Consider the following 18,631-nt stretch of genomic DNA (forward strand, 5'->3'; position numbering starts at 1 on the left):
TTTCGCACACATGTTAACAAAAAGTTGGATAAAACGGTTAAAAATAAAATTTTAAAATTCGTGTGACGTATTTTACGAATGACGCCATATTTAATTCCAAATGACAAACAATACAAATTCAAATCTAAACGAAAATTTACTTGAAGATGCCATATAAAATAAATGTATGAGATATCATAATATTTTTTTTTGCCAAAACTTTATTAACAAAATTTATTTCAAACTACTTTTCAGTTAGAGTGATACTACCAAAAGCTAATTAATACTCCCTAGATTACTTCTCAACGGTGTTGCCAGATTCAAGGAAACTACGAATAAACTATTTATATGGCTATAAATTAAAATAAATACCGCACACAAACCTAAGAAACGTCCCAATCTTAACTAGATCTTGTGGGAGAAGGCGCCAATGCATCCCTGCGATAAACATTAATTTTGAGTATTATGATTAATTAATGTTTCTTGGCTTAAACTTTTTTTTTCTGATAAGGGATTTATGCTAAGACTGTGTCATATTTACAGGCAAAGGATGACAGCAATGGGATTATAAAATATATAGAAATAACAAATCAATATTGATGTTACTATTTTTATTTCCGTCTTAATTAAGACAAACGTGTCCTCATTATGACACAAATACAAGATGACTGTCATTATAAATATTTATACAGCATCTATATGTACAACGCATGTCTGTATATCCTCCGTTCGCAACGTATATAGGAAACTGAACGGTGTAACAGAGGACGGGTACAGCCGACACAGCGCCCACTATGTGGACGCGCAAGCCTCGCACGATACTGACCGGATCGTACTCAAAACTCCAAGGCAGATATGTAGTGCTATAATAAACAAGCGTACAGCATTCACATAAATAATGCTATCTTCCTTTACTAAACAAAAATACATATATATATATATAAAACAATCACGTTTAGTTGTCGTTACGAAATATAAATTGCGAGTGATGTTAGACGGAAAGAAATTATTTTACTCGGGCCTTAGAGGCGACAAAGACGATGATCACAGAATAAAAAACACTATATCATCAACTAGCTTATGTTAAGACAGTATTCTAATAACAAAAATACGTTTTTTTTTTTTTGGTAAAAAATATTCTTTTCTCTTAACAGATATTGTGCCACTATTTGATTTGAAAGACTGTATTATAAAAACAATCAAGCAGACTCAATATTAGAGGACTTGGGTCACTATGACAGATTTCACTAATAACAAATTAATATTGACAACACTAACACTTCAGGATGCAACCGATGTCAGGGTCTGATATATGTATTGTACAAATCTTATATTATGTTTATTTTTTTTATTATTTTTTAACACATTTAAAGGAGATCCAAACTTTGTAATTAAAATAATTTCAATATTCTATTTAACTTTATCTAATTTGAAAGTAAGGAACAGTTATTTTTTTTTTTAACCATTCACAACGATAGCTCAATGTCCAGTTATATTCGTACAATGTCATGAATTATAAAGCAAATTAAATACAACTAAAGATTCGACACACAGCTAAAATGTTATTAAGATATAAGAAACTAACTCAGATTGACCGTTCCATGCCGTTTGAAATCTTACCACCGAAATACTAATATATTAAATTACATTTAATCTCAAAAACACCGATAAAAGTGTAATATGTATTAGGCACCAAATAACGAATTTTTTTTTTTTTTTACAAAATAAGCAGACTCCAGCCAACAGCAACAAAGCCAAAACTTTTTATTGACTCTAAACAAATTATACAAAACCTATGACCGTCGTATTTAATCATGAAATTGTCAATCAGGAGCAGACATCTAACATTTGACTATAATTACCAAAACGTTATACAATAACTGTATACTAGAAATATTACATGTTTATGAGATCTTTATCTACTACAGACGTGTACTTCAAACAAGTTAAAATACTGTTACACTCGATGAATATTTTAAATGAAAATCAAAATTCTATATTCCGTTAGTCGGATATTATGTACAGATGTTCTATTGGCGTGACGTGTTGGTGCGAGAGAGACAGATATATCTTTTATATGTGTGTTAGACAAGGATGGGTTTACTCTGTGTAGTCCCAGCAATCCTTCTCGTAACCCTCGTGGACGTGCTCCAGGAGTACCTTCCGCCGGCTGTCACAATATCTGGAACAAAATATTCACATAAGACATGAGTTTCAAGAAAATAAAATACTATGATAGCTTCATAATAACCAATTGTGGCAACTCTTAGCAAACAAAGGAACAAAAGTTAATATGCCTATCTGTCTTAAATCTTGTTCATTATTTCCTTTCGTCAAACAATAATAACAGATTTTGCTAATACTTTATCCTGCTAAAACGATGTTGGAAATACAGAGGAATTAAAAGTGGTTTTTTTTCAGGGTTTTGGCAGCTGACTCGATAACAATTTATTGAGAATTTTGGAAGGGCAACGTGAAAACAGTACGGAAATCATCTAAAACCGAGGTCATTGGTTTGGGGACTCTCTCCAATAAAACAAAATTTTCCGTTCAACTAAAAAAATAATTCGCGCATCTCCTTGACTTGTCGAGAATTTAGTGGTAAGTCAGAATGAGGAAAAAAAAAACAATAAGAAAATTTGTAGGTTCGAGGGATCATTGAAAATGAGAATTTGTCGAGAGCGCTCTCTTAATAGTTCCAACATTGACTTAAGGAGTGAAATCAGATACATTAACTCCGAGTGATGCATAAAACATCCACGTGTTAATATGTAGTGGGTAAATCTGGTATGAACTGCAGCAATATCATAATATAAATGTTATTAAAAATTGTTATTACTGGCTTGTTACTTCAATTTTTCATTATATATGCTTTAGCTATTTATTTTTATGTGCCTTTTACTAAGTGACCAGAAATTCATTCAGTTTTCTAGTCCTATGAAATTTATATAAAAAAATAAAGCTGATTAAATTATGAAACATGAAGGACCCAAAAAAATTATCATCTTTATAATCCTATCCCAGGTGACTCCTCCACAAACAAGGTCCGCAACGCATCTTACGTTGCACGTCCGTGGGCGACGGTGACCACTTTCTATCAGGTAGACCCGTTTACCCGTTTGCCCCTGTAGGTCATCCAAAAAAAACCCCCTTACCTGTACTTATCCTGCACTTTCTGCTTGATGTCAGCCAAATTCTCGCTAGTGATGTCTCTTTCCAGGTATTCCGATAGAGTCTCGGTGGCCGATTCCAGGTCGCGTTGGTTATCCTCGAAGATGACAGACTGATTGTTCTTCCTCAAGTAGTACGCGAACACATAAGTGTACATGAGGGTCTGACGGCACTGGCAGAGGATGTCCACAGCTCGCTTTAAGAATTGCACCTGCAATCACCACTTACAGATACAATAGAGCCACATCTATGCAAGGAAAAAATACTAAATATTTGTCAACCAATACAATATCAACATGTTCATACGAAATCTTTATAATGTTCCTACTCATGGGTAGAAACAAGTCTTTTAGAGTCTTTTACAAGGATAGACAGGGTTTTGAATAAAGATTTTGTATTTTCTAAACACATTCGACGATGCATATGATGGAACCAACGAACCTCAATCCAGCTCATGTTATGCTGTTGCATCTCTTCCATCTTTTCCTTCACGGATGCGTACAATTTGGACTCGAAGCGCAGCGATTGCATGTGGTTCATATAGCGGTTGCAGTAGAACAAATAGCGCTGCAGCGCTGCACGCGAGCGCTCCTGGGAGTCGCGGGCCGCTTTGGCCTCGTCCACGTCATACCTACGGATTGTTCAGTGGTACTAACAGATCTGATATAAACAGCTGCCATAGAACCATATGATAGTTGATCAATGAAAACACTTCAGGCCTAGTTAACTCGTGAACGAACTTAGTATGCCAAGTCGTGTCATTGTGGATAGAGGATATATCCATTGAATTAATAATATTTCAATCGCTGAAATTCAAAGCCTATCGACGCTTGTTCACAGGTTCTGTGGCAACAAATCCATATTTGAATGAAAAGAAATAAAACAACTATCTAAAACGACTAGTACTACGACAGAAACAACTAAAAATCGATACGATACTGTAATAAACAAAAAAAAAAACAGGAAAGACAAAGGAAAAAACGAAAAAAGAGGTCATTGGAAGAAGATTATTCCAAAACCTCGACGATTATATTCAAATCGTGTGGCGACCGGATGTGGAGCATCCTAAGACCTAGGTTCGACACTATAACCCGACACTCGACACTCGACTCTCGACACTCGACACCCGACACCCGACACCTGACACATCTACTACGGATCACGATACTTGCATTTCACGGAGATATTGTCTCTGTGAATATTTCTCTGACCTACGGCACATGGAAAAAACAGCTGATCATGATATATCAAGGGCATTGTCAGTTCATACATCATCACGGATTGTTACCAACCGGTTGCAGTTGTACCAGCTGCTGCCGTGAGGCTCCCAGGGTCCGAGGCACACCCAGCAGAAGTCGGCCTTACAGTTCTGATTCTTACACACCATGTGGTTACAGCCGCCGTCCTTCTCTATGGTCACGTTACATTTGGGACACTCCTTAGTATTGGCCGCTATCCAGTTCGATGTTTCCGAATCGTCGTCGCATTTCTAAAAAAATACTCTATTTAGATTAAAGTATACGGTACAAACAAATTCATAGCTTGCATCAGATCGCATCGCTGGTCACCGCCCTCAGATCGTACGGTCGAAGAAATTATATATACCCACGTTTCCTTTGTCAGCATGTGGAGCGCTGAGGCTACATAAAATAAAATTATTTACGAGATAATTAATAAGCCATTAAAATTGATCCGATGATACCATGATAGCGTACGACACATAATAATTTGTAAATTAGATAGCTGTAATTAGCAAAGCCGTTAATGATAAAACCTTCAAGCAAGTTACGTCGCGGATGAAACCTTTAAGCAAGAATAAAATTTATTGAATGAATGGTCTTCATATGTCAGACTTAAACTTACATTCCACTATTGAAAACATTATCATATATAAAAATATAAAAATTTTTCTTTCATGGAATTATTCGTTATAGCTATAAAACATTACATAAATTAAAATTAAATCACCTGTAATTTATATTTACAAAAAAAAAATAGTATTACTTGCAGTGGTGTTATTAATGTTATTAACAAAAATTAGACAACGCATGAAGAACTACAGGTTCATTGCAATATAATAATCTCACACAAGAAATGCTATTATTATAATATACTCCGTCCATCCCAAAATACCTTTATCCACTTCCTCAGCAGACAGCACCTGACGGGATCGTGCCAGTTCTCACCGCAGGCGAAACAGAACGTGTGACCACATCGGCAGGTTACTGCCGCTGCCTCAACATAGGCCACTTTGATGGCATTGCTGCAGTCAGGGGATGGACACCAGCGGAGGAGGCGGTTACACTGCGAAAGGAAGACGGGTTGAGACAAAATGAGAATACCAACTAAACCGTTTTGTAACAGACTATTTGGAAAAAAAAATTTAAAACAAGAAAAATATAAGAAACTATCGAGATCACAATATTATTATTATTATTTTCACAATATAATCCTTTTTTAGTGTCGACTTGACTGTAGCTGTTAGCCCTAATGGCTTCGACAGCGTCACCGGGAGAATAGTATCCTACTGTCATATTTTTTCTTAAATAACCCGAATATAAACGTCGTATCGATTATACCCGCATAATATACGTTACTCTGATCTTTATATAAGGTATATATCACATTTACCACAGCTACAGACATGAACATGGGGTATGGACCAGATTTAATTACTTAAATCTGATCCATACTGAACAAGCACCTATAAAATATTAAGCATACATAAAAACACGCTTTCGTTAATAGCACCTCCATAGAACACACACCTCTACGAAACTGTTGGTGATGATGTGCTGGTACTTGAGTTTGACCCTCGGATCTCTGACGAGACGCATCACAGTCGCGTCATCCACGAGAATGTCGCACGCGTGTGCCGCACACGCTATCGTCTGACCCTGAACATTAATACGGTTATATAAAAAACAACACATACACATGTGTGTGTTACTGGAAGAAAAAAGGATAACTATAGGGCTATTAGATACAAAGAAAGAAATGCAACAATTTTTTTTACATAGTAAATAATATGATGACACTATTCACTCATCCGTTGAATACATTTTTTATAAACTGTAATAGAAATTCAATGTAAATATAACTAAAGCCAAAAAAATATTAGCATTAGAAGAAATGCTGGCAATAACGTGGGAATGTCGTAAATAAGAAGGTATATAATACAGTGTGAACAGTTTTTATTTGAGTGTGAGCAATTTGAGTTTTAAGGTTTTAATCCCTTATTTAACAAATTTATTTGATGAATACCATTATTCATCATACAAATACAATAACATGAAATTTCTAACACTCCGTTATATTTAAAGTTATAACAATGTTTAATTAAAAAACTATGCAGCTAAAGTTTATATTAATGATATTAATCTATCTCTTAAATATATGAGATATATAATGAAATACTGAACATATAACATACCAAGCCTTCTTCCATTATTTTAGTAGTTAAATATTCACACCAGCACTGTGTACAGAATCTGTGACCACATTCCAGACCGGTCATAATCTATTGAAAAATAATACGCAACAATTATAATGGGCTGCATTTTATTAAAATGCTGAAATCTTAATAAAATATAAGTGAACAATATATTATAGATATTGGTATGTAAAACAAGTCTTATTTGTTATAACATACATACATATACATAATATTAGGGCCGTGCAACATTAGAATAGTTAAAAACAAGATGGGTATTTAAACAATCAATTGACTAACTAATTGATTGATTGTACACTGCCGGCCAAAAGTTTGAGACCACCTACATAAAAGTTGGAAATTGATATAAAACCCAAAATAAAAAGCTGAACATGAAAGGATTTGTTGAAATATTTATTAGGTATGGCAAATGCGATGAAATATAAACAAAAAATATTAAACACTTCGACAATTTAACTTAAAATATATGTTGACAAGCTAAACAGATTTTTCATCAAAAAACCCTCCCTTGCATTGAATCACTTTGTTGACAAGTCTTGGCATGCGGGCAATCAATTTGTCGATTGTTTCTTGTGAAATATTGTTCCAGCTTTCTTGCAAAACTCTCCACAAATCCTCTTGTGAGCTGGGACAACAACTGCGCAGGTTTCTGTCCAGCTCTTCCCACAAAAGTTCTATAGGGTTAAGGTCGGGGCTCTGAGGGGGCCACGCCATGTTTTTTAACACTCCTTCTGCTTCTTTTTTATCTAAATAACCCCGGCACAATTTGGAGCTGTGTTTAGGGTCGTTGTCTTGTTGGAAAATAAAGCCATCTCCAACTAGCCGAAGTCCCGATGGTACAACATTACACTCCAATATTTGTTTGTACTGTTCTTTTTTCATAATTCCTTCGACTCGTACCAAATCTCCAGTTCCACGGCTCGAGAAACAACCCCAAACCATAATGGAACCACCGCCATGCTTCACTGTGGGCAGGATACAGTCTGGCATCATCTTTTCCTTGGCACTTAGCCGAACAAAAACACGTCTTTTGCTCCCAAGCACTTCAAATTTGGACTCATCTGTCCATAGAACTCTTTTGAAGTCTTCTTCACTCCAGTTTCGATGGGTAAGGGCCCACTGCATTCTCTTCTTTTTGTTTTGTGGCTTTCAGAGAGGTTTTCGGACGGCTACGCGACCAAATAAATTAGCGTCTCTTAGTCTTCTTTTCACTGTGGTCAATGACACAGGTGTAGACCGGGATTTGTTCACTTCAGCGCGGATTTCTGGTGCTGTCAGGCGTCTATTTCGCTTGCTTGTTACCACGATGAACTTATCCTCGCTAGAAGTTGTAGCTCTCGGCCTTCCCGACCGCGATCTGTCTTGATTCCTGCCAGTCTCCTTGTATCGGGTTATTGTGTTATGAACACAAGTCTTCGACAACTTGAGCTGGGTAGCAATCGCACGTTCAGATTTGCCTTCGTTGTGTAAAGCAACGATAACAGCACGAGTTTCACCGCTAATTTGGCGTACTTTTCCCATAATGAGATGTCTTCAGTGTAAGAACGACGAGCTCAGACTAACCAAGATTGAGAAATATTTACTCCATGGAAACTCAGGTGTTCACAGTGTTTTAGGGAAGTTAAAATTTCCTAAAACTCTATTTACACAAAACAAAGCCCAAATAATGAATAATATTCAGCAATAATAATATTACAATGACTTCAGCGCGCGGTCCGCACGCGGCGCCCATTGATGTTTCTAGACAAAAGACCTTTGTACGATGATAACATAAAAATAAATAGAAATGATGGCTTCGAAAAGTAGTTAAAGTCCATTCTATACGCAGGTGTTAACTATGTATTTATAACACATTTTATAAAGAAATAATATTTTAACTTGTGGTCTCAAACTTTTGGCCGGCAGTGTATATGCTCATTGAGAAATTACAAATATTTCCTACGTTATAATTATTACTAGCCCAGCAAAGAATCATATTATAATATGTACTGATTTTAACACTCACTGAACAGACAGAGGATAAAATTTAATTAATAATCAGGTAAATAACATCTATATAACTTACAGCCGTTGGTAAAATTGAGAAACATATTTCACATTCTTCAGATCCCGATGTCGATATCCGTCTGGGCAACTGAAAGGAAACATTCCGATGTATTCCTTATTTAAAAATATATATTTACATGCAATTGGTCATTGAGATGTATCCGTACATAGTATGTAAAATATAATCAATATGAAATAGACATTTAACAGAATGGATACCTTTGGTCGTTGTATTACAGGTTTTCTAAATGGATTAATAACTCTAGCCTCAGCGAATAATTGATCCTGATCGCCATCATAGAATCGTTCCATTAGCTTCTCTTTGTCCCATTTGAAATGATTTAGGAGGATGCGGGTTGTGGTGGCTGGTATCTATAACAACATAAATATACTTGATATACAATTATATGTTCATAAGTTTACATTCTTAAACATTCTGCAACTAGCTTAAAAAAAAAAATTAACTGGAAATTAAATTTTATATAAAAAAAAATATGTTTTACTTAGTGTTTAATAAAATCTACAAGTACAATTTATACACAAAATTGTTCAAGTCGGGTATGGAAGTTACATTTATATTAAAATTACCACTAATGGACAAAACAAAGTAATATAAAAAAAACACTTCTACTAACAAACCACCTGTTATCATTCATATAACTGATAAGATTCAAACTGAAAGGCTAACAGTAATGAAGAAAATGTCTAATTTATTATATGTGGTTATTATAATTTAATTATGAATTAATATAAAGTTTAAATACACAACCTTATATATATATATATATATATATATATATATTTTTATAGCAAAAATGTTCTTTTCATTTTGTTGTAATTTAGTAATAACAGTTTCAAATAAATTATTATCATGAATTATGTTTTGATCTTTGTTTGTGTGATGACCTAATTAGAAAATACATGTATGGGAGAAACCTTTTGTTACACATGGATAATGAAAACGTTATTTTAATAAGATCATTGATAAAAAAATAGGAAATATACAACAATGACTCATTTAGTGCTTTTGTTTGAAATTATCAAGAAAAGGTGCATTTTTCTGGTACATGTAAGACATCTTGAAAACAAAAGGATAAGTTTAAAACTAATACCGGGGCGGAACACAACATGTTAGTAATTAAAAGTAACATAGTAAACTAGCGTACGAGTAACCTCATTAAGAAAGTCATTGTTTACCATTAACATACTGACCTCAACTACTGTATTCACTTCTTTTATGCAATCTACCATATGTTGAACGATTTCCTCTGTAGATAACACCTCGTACGGATATTCTTCGAGTTCCGTTTGTCGTTCCCTTGTACTGTGAGTCTCGTCCATGACAAAGTCGACATCGTCTCCGCTGGACTCATTACCAGAATCGACATCGTCTTTTGTGTCATCTTCAGAGTCCATCTTGGGAATCGAATAATTATTTGTTATATGTCAACGGTACAGCCAGAATACTTCTAATGATGAAATAATTACACCTAAGATTTAGGAAAGGTCAACAATGAAGAAAATAGTTCACCCACGGGCTGCCAAAACCTCTGACGTATTTGAAGGCAATGTCTATGACATTACTCTTACATTTTTAGTCTATGATTTCAAAGAAGCTGTTTTCATAGATTAAAATTAATGTTTTGAATAACTATAAAGTTAAATAAAAAAAAGTTATGATGAAGAATAAAAATAAAAAGTTACATTGGGCGTACTTAAATAAAATACAGAATTATATTAAATTTTAAATATTAGACCCAGATCAGTTGCTTTAGGTGGCTATTGAGTTAGACAAATATGGATCTTACTACAAAATCAAACAATTTAATCGCTAATAAATTTCTGTCTATTTGTTATTCTATTTCAGAAACTACATTTGTATTCAGTTTTAATTAATCTATTTAGTTGTTTTACGAAGAGAATTAGGAACAAATAATTAATATTTTCAAAATTGAAATGAGCATGAGAGGCTAGGGACTGTTTTATGTAATAAGCAAATATTTGTCCTGTAGTTTAAATATATAATTAATTTGGACTAATTTAATTATAAGTGTAATGACAACTACCTGCAATAAAGGTACCTATCCAAACGTTGTCAAGAAATTCAAAAGACGTAAATGGATTCTGAAAGTTTTAGTCTCCTAAAATATTGAATCGACACTTCATTTTAAGCATTTTGTTGTTTATCTATCATGACAAATAAAATTTAATTGTGTGTTTGTTTATTCTAAACACAAATAAAAATATTTACGATGACTGTATATCGATGTATTAATACTACAATTTTTTAAATTAATGTACGTTTTTCTGTTTGTTCCGGCTATTCTCTGGAATGGTTGAACTCATTTTAAAAAGAACTTCACTCGAAAATATGTGATTCCATTAAAAGTAACTTAGACGACATTATAAGCACCTCTTAAAAGAAGGAAGATTGCAATTCCTCTAAATGTTTGCTACTTTTTAATTAAAGGCATTTTTTAATAGAAAGGACATTGTACTGAGGTACCTCCAGTATGACCAAGTCAGAAAATCTGATTAAAGGAGTATCAAGAAATCGTATGATATTTCATAATGATGATAGTACGGACCTCAAGGGCTGAAGCCGAAGGCAACAACTATTTAAGAATAAGATAGCATAATTGACTTCACTTAATGTGAAGAAATTCTAATGGTTATTGTATTTGTAAGTTTATAGTATAATAATTTTTATTTCATTTGGTAGCAATTTAAGAAATTATTTTGGAGGTCTAATAATTATTATGGATACATTAACAAGTTCTATAAAATTGCTATCAGAGCACAGCAATGTGAAATAGGGTTGTGATCCTATTATTTTAAATTTTCATATTCACAAAAAAAAAAAAAAATTAGAAAAATACGAAACAAAGAATAGTAAGAAAATTATGAAAAGATATATTTTAAAATTGTGTTGACATTCTCAATTATTGAGGTTGTAATAGCTTTCAAAGCAATTTATACAATACTCTTATAATATTAAAAATATGAAAGATAATAGAATATAATTAAATTTGCATTTGATAAATATGAATTCAAACTTTTTCATCGATTGTACAAAATTGCAAGTCCAAAACATATTTTAAACCATTATTTAACATTACATACCTACTTAGTGCTACAAAATTATTTTTTGTATTATATGTATTTTCAGTCTGTTTCAGTTTAAGAATTATATTAACCAGTTTTTATTTATATCCAAACTGTTACCCTCACAAAAAATGCAAATCGCATCCGGTTTAATAGAAATAAAAAACATTTCAATGTTTGCAGATATGTATATTGCTTAACAAAGGAATAAATATGGTGTATTTTATCATCTTACTATAATAAACAACAACAGACATAATTTTTTTGATAAGATAAACATATTTATATATTTATACTCAAAATATATATCAACTTTCAACACAAGGCACTTTTTGTATAACAATGAAATAACACGACATTACATTAGATTATCTAATTCATTTTGTATTGATTCAATTTGTAAAAATAATGAATGTATTTCTTTATGTGTTAATTCTACTTCAGTTTCATTATGTTTATCTGACATTTTTATATATGCTTTAGGAATTTTACATTTCCTTTGATATTCCGAACTTAATTCTGTATTTAGTTTCCAATTGAAATCTGGATTGTCCTGGCATTTGTTCTCTGTTGTTGACGTTAAGTCATTTAAAGTTGAGCTTGTTTCTATAGACCACACTTTAATGATTGATGCTGTTTTTTCTGAATTAAATCCTAACATTTTCAAGTCATTAGTCAAATTTACGGGCTTAAAGATATATTTTAGGATTCTTTTAAATATATAAATTATGGTTTTTATTGCTAATACAAGTTGATCTTCATTAATTTTAAAGATTTTCTCGAGTTTTTTCTTTTCATCTTCTGAAAATATTTCCAGGTCCTGAATTTTTAGTTTTACAACAATCCTTTTCAAGAATTGTTCAAATTTTATGTCTTCTAATGGATTTATAATATCAATACCTCTCTTTAAACTGAAAAGTAAATAAATATATCCAGAATTAAACAGTTTATATTAAATTCAGTCGTAAATTCTATATGTTCCAAGATTTAGAAAAAGGTAATTTACCTAGGTGAACTCTTTATCCAGCTACATTCCATGGTCAATCAGTTGTTTACGTGTAGTATTTTTATATTTTAACCTTGACAAAAACACATTTCCTTTTATCAATAAATAAACATTGACATATTTAATGTGTTTTATTTGGATTTGAATATTTAATAATGATTATTTAAAACTAGGATTAAGTCAAAATTTAAGAACAAAAATTGTTAACTTCCGTATTGACATTTGATTACTGATAACAAAAACTTACAAGCTCAAATTCGGTAGATCAGCCTCTTTTATACTACACATTCGAATAAAAAAAATATAAGTATAAAAAGCGATTATTGTACATTTTTTATATTTTTAAATGAACTTTTAATAAATAAGTTTGAATTATCTCTAGTAAGAACATTTATTTTTCTAAACTATAGACTGAAACTGGCAGCACGGACTTTCTGATTGCCAAATGTCAAAGTCAGTTAGTGACTATTGACTAATGTAAAATTTTAAAATATATGCGGTGGCATGTCGTGGACCGTGGTATTCGATAGTTAGTTGCGTGGAGGTTTCATCATGTCGCTGAAAGTTAATAGGGTTCCTGAAAATATTGATTTTCCAAAAGAAGAGGAAAAAGTTTTAGCGTTTTGGAATGAAATTGACGCTTTTCAAACTTGTTTGAAGCAGTCCAAAAATAAACCGAAGTATGTGCCGAGTAACCTCAACATTAGGAATTCAAAAGGAGCGCTTTCATAAATTACTTCTATTTCAGGTATTCGTTTTATGATGGACCGCCTTTTGCGACAGGTCTACCTCATTATGGTCATATTTTGGCAGGAACAATCAAAGATGTTGTTACAAGATATGCACACCAGCAGGTATAAACTTTTACTTTTTATTTTTAATGATGATGATTTAAAAATTTACTACAATTGTTATTGCTTATTGTTATTTTCCAGGGATATCATGTTGAAAGAAGATTTGGATGGGATTGCCATGGTTTGCCTGTAGAATTTGAAATTGATAAAACTCTGGGAATTAAAGGTCCTGAAGATGTGGAGAAAATGGGCATTGACAAATATAATGCAGAATGCCGCAAAATAGTCATGAAATATTCAACAGATTGGGAAAACATCATCACTAGAATGGGAAGATGGATTGGTAATTTGACATTAATGTTTTTTTGTCACTGTTACTTTCTAACAACATATTTGAGTTATATCTACTCATTCTTTTACAGATTTTAAAAATGATTATAAGACCTTATACCCATGGTTTATGGAATCGGTTTGGTGGGTGTTTAAAGAATTGTACAATAAAGGTCTGGTTTACCAAGGTGTCAAAGTGATGCCATTCTCCACAACATGCTCGACACCATTATCCAACTTTGAGGCTGGACAGAACTATAAGGATGTAGTTGACCCTGCTGTTGTGGTAACATTCCCTACTGAAGAAGGGTTTTCTTTGTTAGCCTGGACCACTACTCCTTGGACTCTTCCCAGTAATTTAGCTCTATGTGTGAATCCAAAACTTACCTATTTTAAAGTAAAAGAAAAATCCACTGGAAATTGTTATGTTTTGCAGGAAAATAGATTTCCTGTTATATTTAAGAATGTTGAAAACTTTGATATTCTAGACAAGTTTTTAGGTGAAAAATTAAAAGGTCTAAAATACACACCCATGTTTGACTATTTTGTTGATAGATGCCCCAATGGTTTTCAAGTATTGACTGATGGGTATGTCACTGATGATTCTGGTACTGGTATTGTACACCAATCCCCCTACTTTGGTGAAGATGATTTTAGGGTATGTTTGGCGGCAGGAGTGATCACAAGGGATCAAGAAATGATATGCCCTGTGGATGCCAGTGGCAGATTCACAGAACCTGTCAAAGAATTTCTTGGGCAGTATGTTAAGGATGCAGATAAAAACATTATAGCAAACCTCAAAAGTCGCAATCGATTAATTCAATCTGGTCAAGTGAAACATAGTTATCCATATTGCTGGAGATCTGATACACCTCTGATATATAAAGCTGTTCCCTCTTGGTTTGTGAGAGTTGAGCAGATGAGTGAGAATCTTTTAAAGTCTAGTGAAGCCACATACTGGGTTCCAGAATATGTCAAAGAAAAACGATTTGGCAACTGGCTAAAAGAAGCTAGAGATTGGGCCATAAGCAGAAATAGATATTGGGGAACACCGATACCCCTTTGGATTTCAAGTGATAAACAAGAGGTATTATGTGTTGGAAGTATTGCTGAGCTAAGTGCTTTAACTGGAAAAGAAATTACTGATCTTCACAGGGAAAGCATTGATCATTTGGAAATTCCATCATCGAGGCCTGGACAGCCACCTCTTAGAAGAGTCACTGAAGTTTTTGATTGTTGGTTTGAATCAGGTTCTATGCCCTATGCTCAAAATCATTATCCATTTGAAAACAAAAAAGAATTTGATGAAATTTTTCCAGCTAACTTTATTGCTGAAGGTATAGACCAAACAAGGGGATGGTTTTATACACTAATTGTGTTGTCAACGGCTTTATTTAATAAACCCCCCTTTAAAAACTTGATCGCTAACGGTCTAATTCTAGCATCTGATGGGCAAAAGATGTCCAAGAGAAAGAAGAATTATCCAGATCCTTTAGAAGTTGTATCTAAGTATGGTGCTGATGCTTTGAGGCTATACCTCATTAATTCACCAGTTGTGAAAGCAGACAATCTTCGCTTTAAGGAGGAGGGAGTGAGAGATGTCATCAAAGATGTCTTTTTGCCCTGGTATAATGCATTTAGATTTTTAATGCAAAATGTCGAAAGAATTGTTCAAAAAGACAAAGTCAACTACAGATTTAATGAAAAAGCTGTTAGGGAAAATGTTATGGATAAATGGATAACATCCTTCACCCAATCCCTCTTAGAATTCGTATCCAAAGAAATGGCTGCGTACAGACTATACACTGTTATACCACGCTTAACTAAATTCATCGACCATCTCACAAACTGGTATGTGAGAATGAACAGGAAGAGGCTGAAGGGAGAAAACGGCGTGAAGGATTGCCAAGTAGCTTTGGATACTTTATTTGGAGTTCTATATGACATGGTTCGAGTCATGGCTCCTTTCACTCCATTCTTAACCGAATTGATGTATAAAACTTTGCGGGAACTGTTGCCAGGAAGTTCCTTAGAAAGTGTACACTTCAACATGATTCCACAGTCAAAGCAAGATTTAGTTGATAAAAATATCGAAAGGGCTGTCCAGAGAATGCAAGCAGTCATTGAATTAGGGAGAGTTTTGAGAGACAGAAAAACAATTCCCATCAAGTATCCCCTTCCGGAGATGATTATCATACATCAGGATGCGACTTACTTGGAAGACATTAACTCTTTACTATCCTATGTTCTAGAAGAAATGAACGTTAAGACGGTAGAACTATCGAGTGATAAAGAGAAGTATGGCGTTACTTTAAGAGTAGAGCCCGACTACAAGGTACTTGGTACTCGCTTGAAGGGTGACTTAAAAGCGGTAACGCAATCGCTCAAAGACCTTGACAATAGTCAGTGCGAAAAGCTCATTGCGGATGGTTTTATAGAACTACATGGCCAAAGAATCGATGTCTCCGAAATAAAAGTTATATTCCAAGCGAAAGGAAGTGACAAATACGAAGCTCACAGTGACAACGATGTCCTTATTTTGTTGAACGTTACTCCCGACCAGGATATGCTGGACGAGGGTTTTGCCAGAGAGATCATAAACAGAGTACAGAAGCTAAGAAAGAAAGCTCATTTAGTACCAACAGACGAGGTAGACGTCTTTTATACGGTCGATAAAGCTAGTGACATTTTACGCATTATCAACTCTCACCGGGAGCTTATCGAAAGTACTGTGAAAGCTCCATTAATTGATATTGAAAAATTACCCAAAACCAAGGCAGTTATTATCCAGGAAACCCAGGAACTCAAAGGTTCGCATTTAAAATTGGTAATCGCTTGGCGAAAAGAAGTCGAAATGCCCGCAATTCCATGGGCCAATGTAATTCTTAAAGATCTGTCACCAAGATATGGATCTACTAGTGGTCAGGGGTGTATCATTTTGAAAGACAAAGACAACAAATTTATAGACTTAAAATGTTTACACAAAGAAATTGAAGGCTTGTTCGGAATTTATGGAATGAATTACGCGCTGTGGTGTGACGGAGCGGAAGTTAAGAACACCGAAAACTTAAACATGAAGAATGTTGTTGTTTCTAAAACAAAGCCTTCCGAGTTTGACTCTCAGAGTACACCGTTTTGTAAATTTTTAAACGTTGTCAATGGCAAGAAAAGCGCTACTATATTCTTGGAGAACCCCGTCGGTAGAGTTACATTAAGTAAGGAAAAGGCTACAGCATTTGTATCTAAATACTGGGGTGTTTAAACTTTAAAGCTACGGTCATCGATGAGTGACGTGAACAAGAAGTATTTATTAATAAGTTACGCTTCTGCTTCAGAATTAATGTTTGTTGTCACTAGTCAGAAAAAAACTCGTGATTATACATTAGTGACGGCTACAGTATTGTATCTTCTAAACTGTAGTTAGTAGCTTCGTCCCTATTTATTTAATAAACGATGGTTTTTGTATTTACATGTTTTTTATTCCTTCCGTTTTTAATTCATACATTTACATATTTGTTTGTCAAATTTAATATTTGTTTTACAAACTGGTTAGAAAAATCTAACAACTATTGTGCACGTCGCTCTATATGAGTTATTACCTTTTTTTTTTTTTTTTTTTTTTGATGACGCAGGGAAACTCTTTTTACGAGCCGTCTCACCGGCCTTGGTGGGGCCGGAGAGGATGTGTGAGACTCGACCTGGGCAGGTCCCTACTCACTAAAACCACTGCGAAAGCCATCGGCCGCTATGTTGGTGCACCCCGGATCTGTCAGCGACAGGGCACACCAGCGACTGGCCGGTCCTGGCAAAGACCGGACTTACTCCCTCGGAGAAAGGGGGCGATCCCGGCAATTAGGATCGCCCCGACGACGCCGGGCTTTCACAGGAGCCGGGTTACCAGCCCGACCCCAGCCCGGGGCGCAGGGGCGCTATTGGAGGAGGCGTTGATATCGCCCCCGGCGCGCCCCCGTCCGTCGTCTGCGGAGGGAGGGTGCATCAGCCGCAACCTCCCGTTCCCGCTCAGATGCCTCCTTCGTGGACATAACCGTCTCACAGAAGGAGGACACCGCCATCCAGGACCTGTCACTCTCAAGCATCTTCTCCGCGACACTCGAAAGCGACAAGCCCACTCCGCCGAGCGCCGCCACAAGGTCTTGGCGCTGCGCAGCCCATCTCGGGCACACCTCGAGGGTGTGCTGGGCTGAGTCCACCGCAGCGCCGCACTCATGGCAGCCTCCTCCCGGCTCTCTCCTGGCCACCCGACACAAGTAGTCACCGAAACAGCCGTGCCCGGTGAAAACCTGCGTCAGGCGGAAAGTAAGGGGTTTGCGTTTCCGCCTCATCCAACGCTCTAGGACCGGACGGAGCGCAGCCGTTGTACGTTTACCGTACGGCTGGCCCGCCAGGTCCTCCCCCCACTCCCGCATAAGGCGCGACTCCCCCTGCCGGCGAACCGCCTGGATCTCCTCTGACGAAGGGTTCTCTCCGAGAGCCCTCCTACCCGAGACGTAAGAGAACACCTCGGCGAGAACCGACGCCACCAGATCCCAGGGCGGATCGCCAGCAAGAGCCGTCGCTGCGGCCCAGGAGACCGTACGGTACCCCCTAATCACCCTCACCGCGGGTGCCCTTTGCGCCGAGCGCAGTAGGGCCTTGACCCCGCGGCTCATCGGTCGATCAGCCCAAACGGGAGCACCGTACGTGGCTATACTCCGACAGACCCCAGAGTATAGCCGCCTGCAAGCT

At 35.5% G+C, this 18,631-nt stretch overlaps 3 protein-coding genes across 3 annotated transcripts; 1 reads left to right on the plus strand and 2 right to left on the minus strand.

Annotated features, from left to right (window-relative positions):
• Positions 1-575: 575 nt before the first annotated feature.
• Positions 576-10,216, minus strand: LOC116767895 (E3 ubiquitin-protein ligase ariadne-1). The gene is made up of 10 exons (XM_061523585.1): positions 9,863-10,216; positions 8,870-9,022; positions 8,670-8,738; positions 6,584-6,670; positions 5,919-6,047; positions 5,284-5,454; positions 4,443-4,639; positions 3,592-3,781; positions 3,135-3,361; positions 576-2,161 (listed from the first exon to the last, which is right to left on the minus strand). The coding sequence occupies exons 1-10, from the start codon at positions 10,064-10,066 to the stop codon at positions 2,080-2,082; spliced, it is 1,509 nt and encodes a 502-aa protein (XP_061379569.1). The 5' UTR covers positions 10,067-10,216; the 3' UTR covers positions 576-2,079.
• Positions 10,217-11,923: 1,707 nt separating this feature from the next.
• Positions 11,924-12,997, minus strand: LOC116767894 (uncharacterized). Its single transcript, XM_032658416.2, has 2 exons — positions 12,762-12,997; positions 11,924-12,666 (listed from the first exon to the last, which is right to left on the minus strand). Exons 1-2 carry the CDS (start codon positions 12,791-12,793, stop codon positions 12,114-12,116), a joined length of 585 nt encoding a protein of 194 aa, XP_032514307.1. The 5' UTR covers positions 12,794-12,997; the 3' UTR covers positions 11,924-12,113.
• A 242-nt stretch (positions 12,998-13,239) lies between these two features.
• On the plus strand, positions 13,240-17,350 carry LOC116767891 (isoleucine--tRNA ligase, cytoplasmic). The gene is made up of 4 exons (XM_032658406.2): positions 13,240-13,441; positions 13,510-13,615; positions 13,697-13,898; positions 13,978-17,350. The coding sequence occupies exons 1-4, from the start codon at positions 13,314-13,316 to the stop codon at positions 17,145-17,147; spliced, it is 3,606 nt and encodes a 1,201-aa protein (XP_032514297.2). The 5' UTR covers positions 13,240-13,313; the 3' UTR covers positions 17,148-17,350.
• The last annotated feature ends 1,281 nt before the right edge of the window (positions 17,351-18,631 follow it).

This window comes from Danaus plexippus, chromosome 19 (genome assembly GCF_018135715.1).
Source record: "Danaus plexippus chromosome 19, MEX_DaPlex, whole genome shotgun sequence".
Classification (NCBI taxonomy): Eukaryota; Metazoa; Arthropoda; class Insecta; order Lepidoptera; family Nymphalidae; genus Danaus; species Danaus plexippus.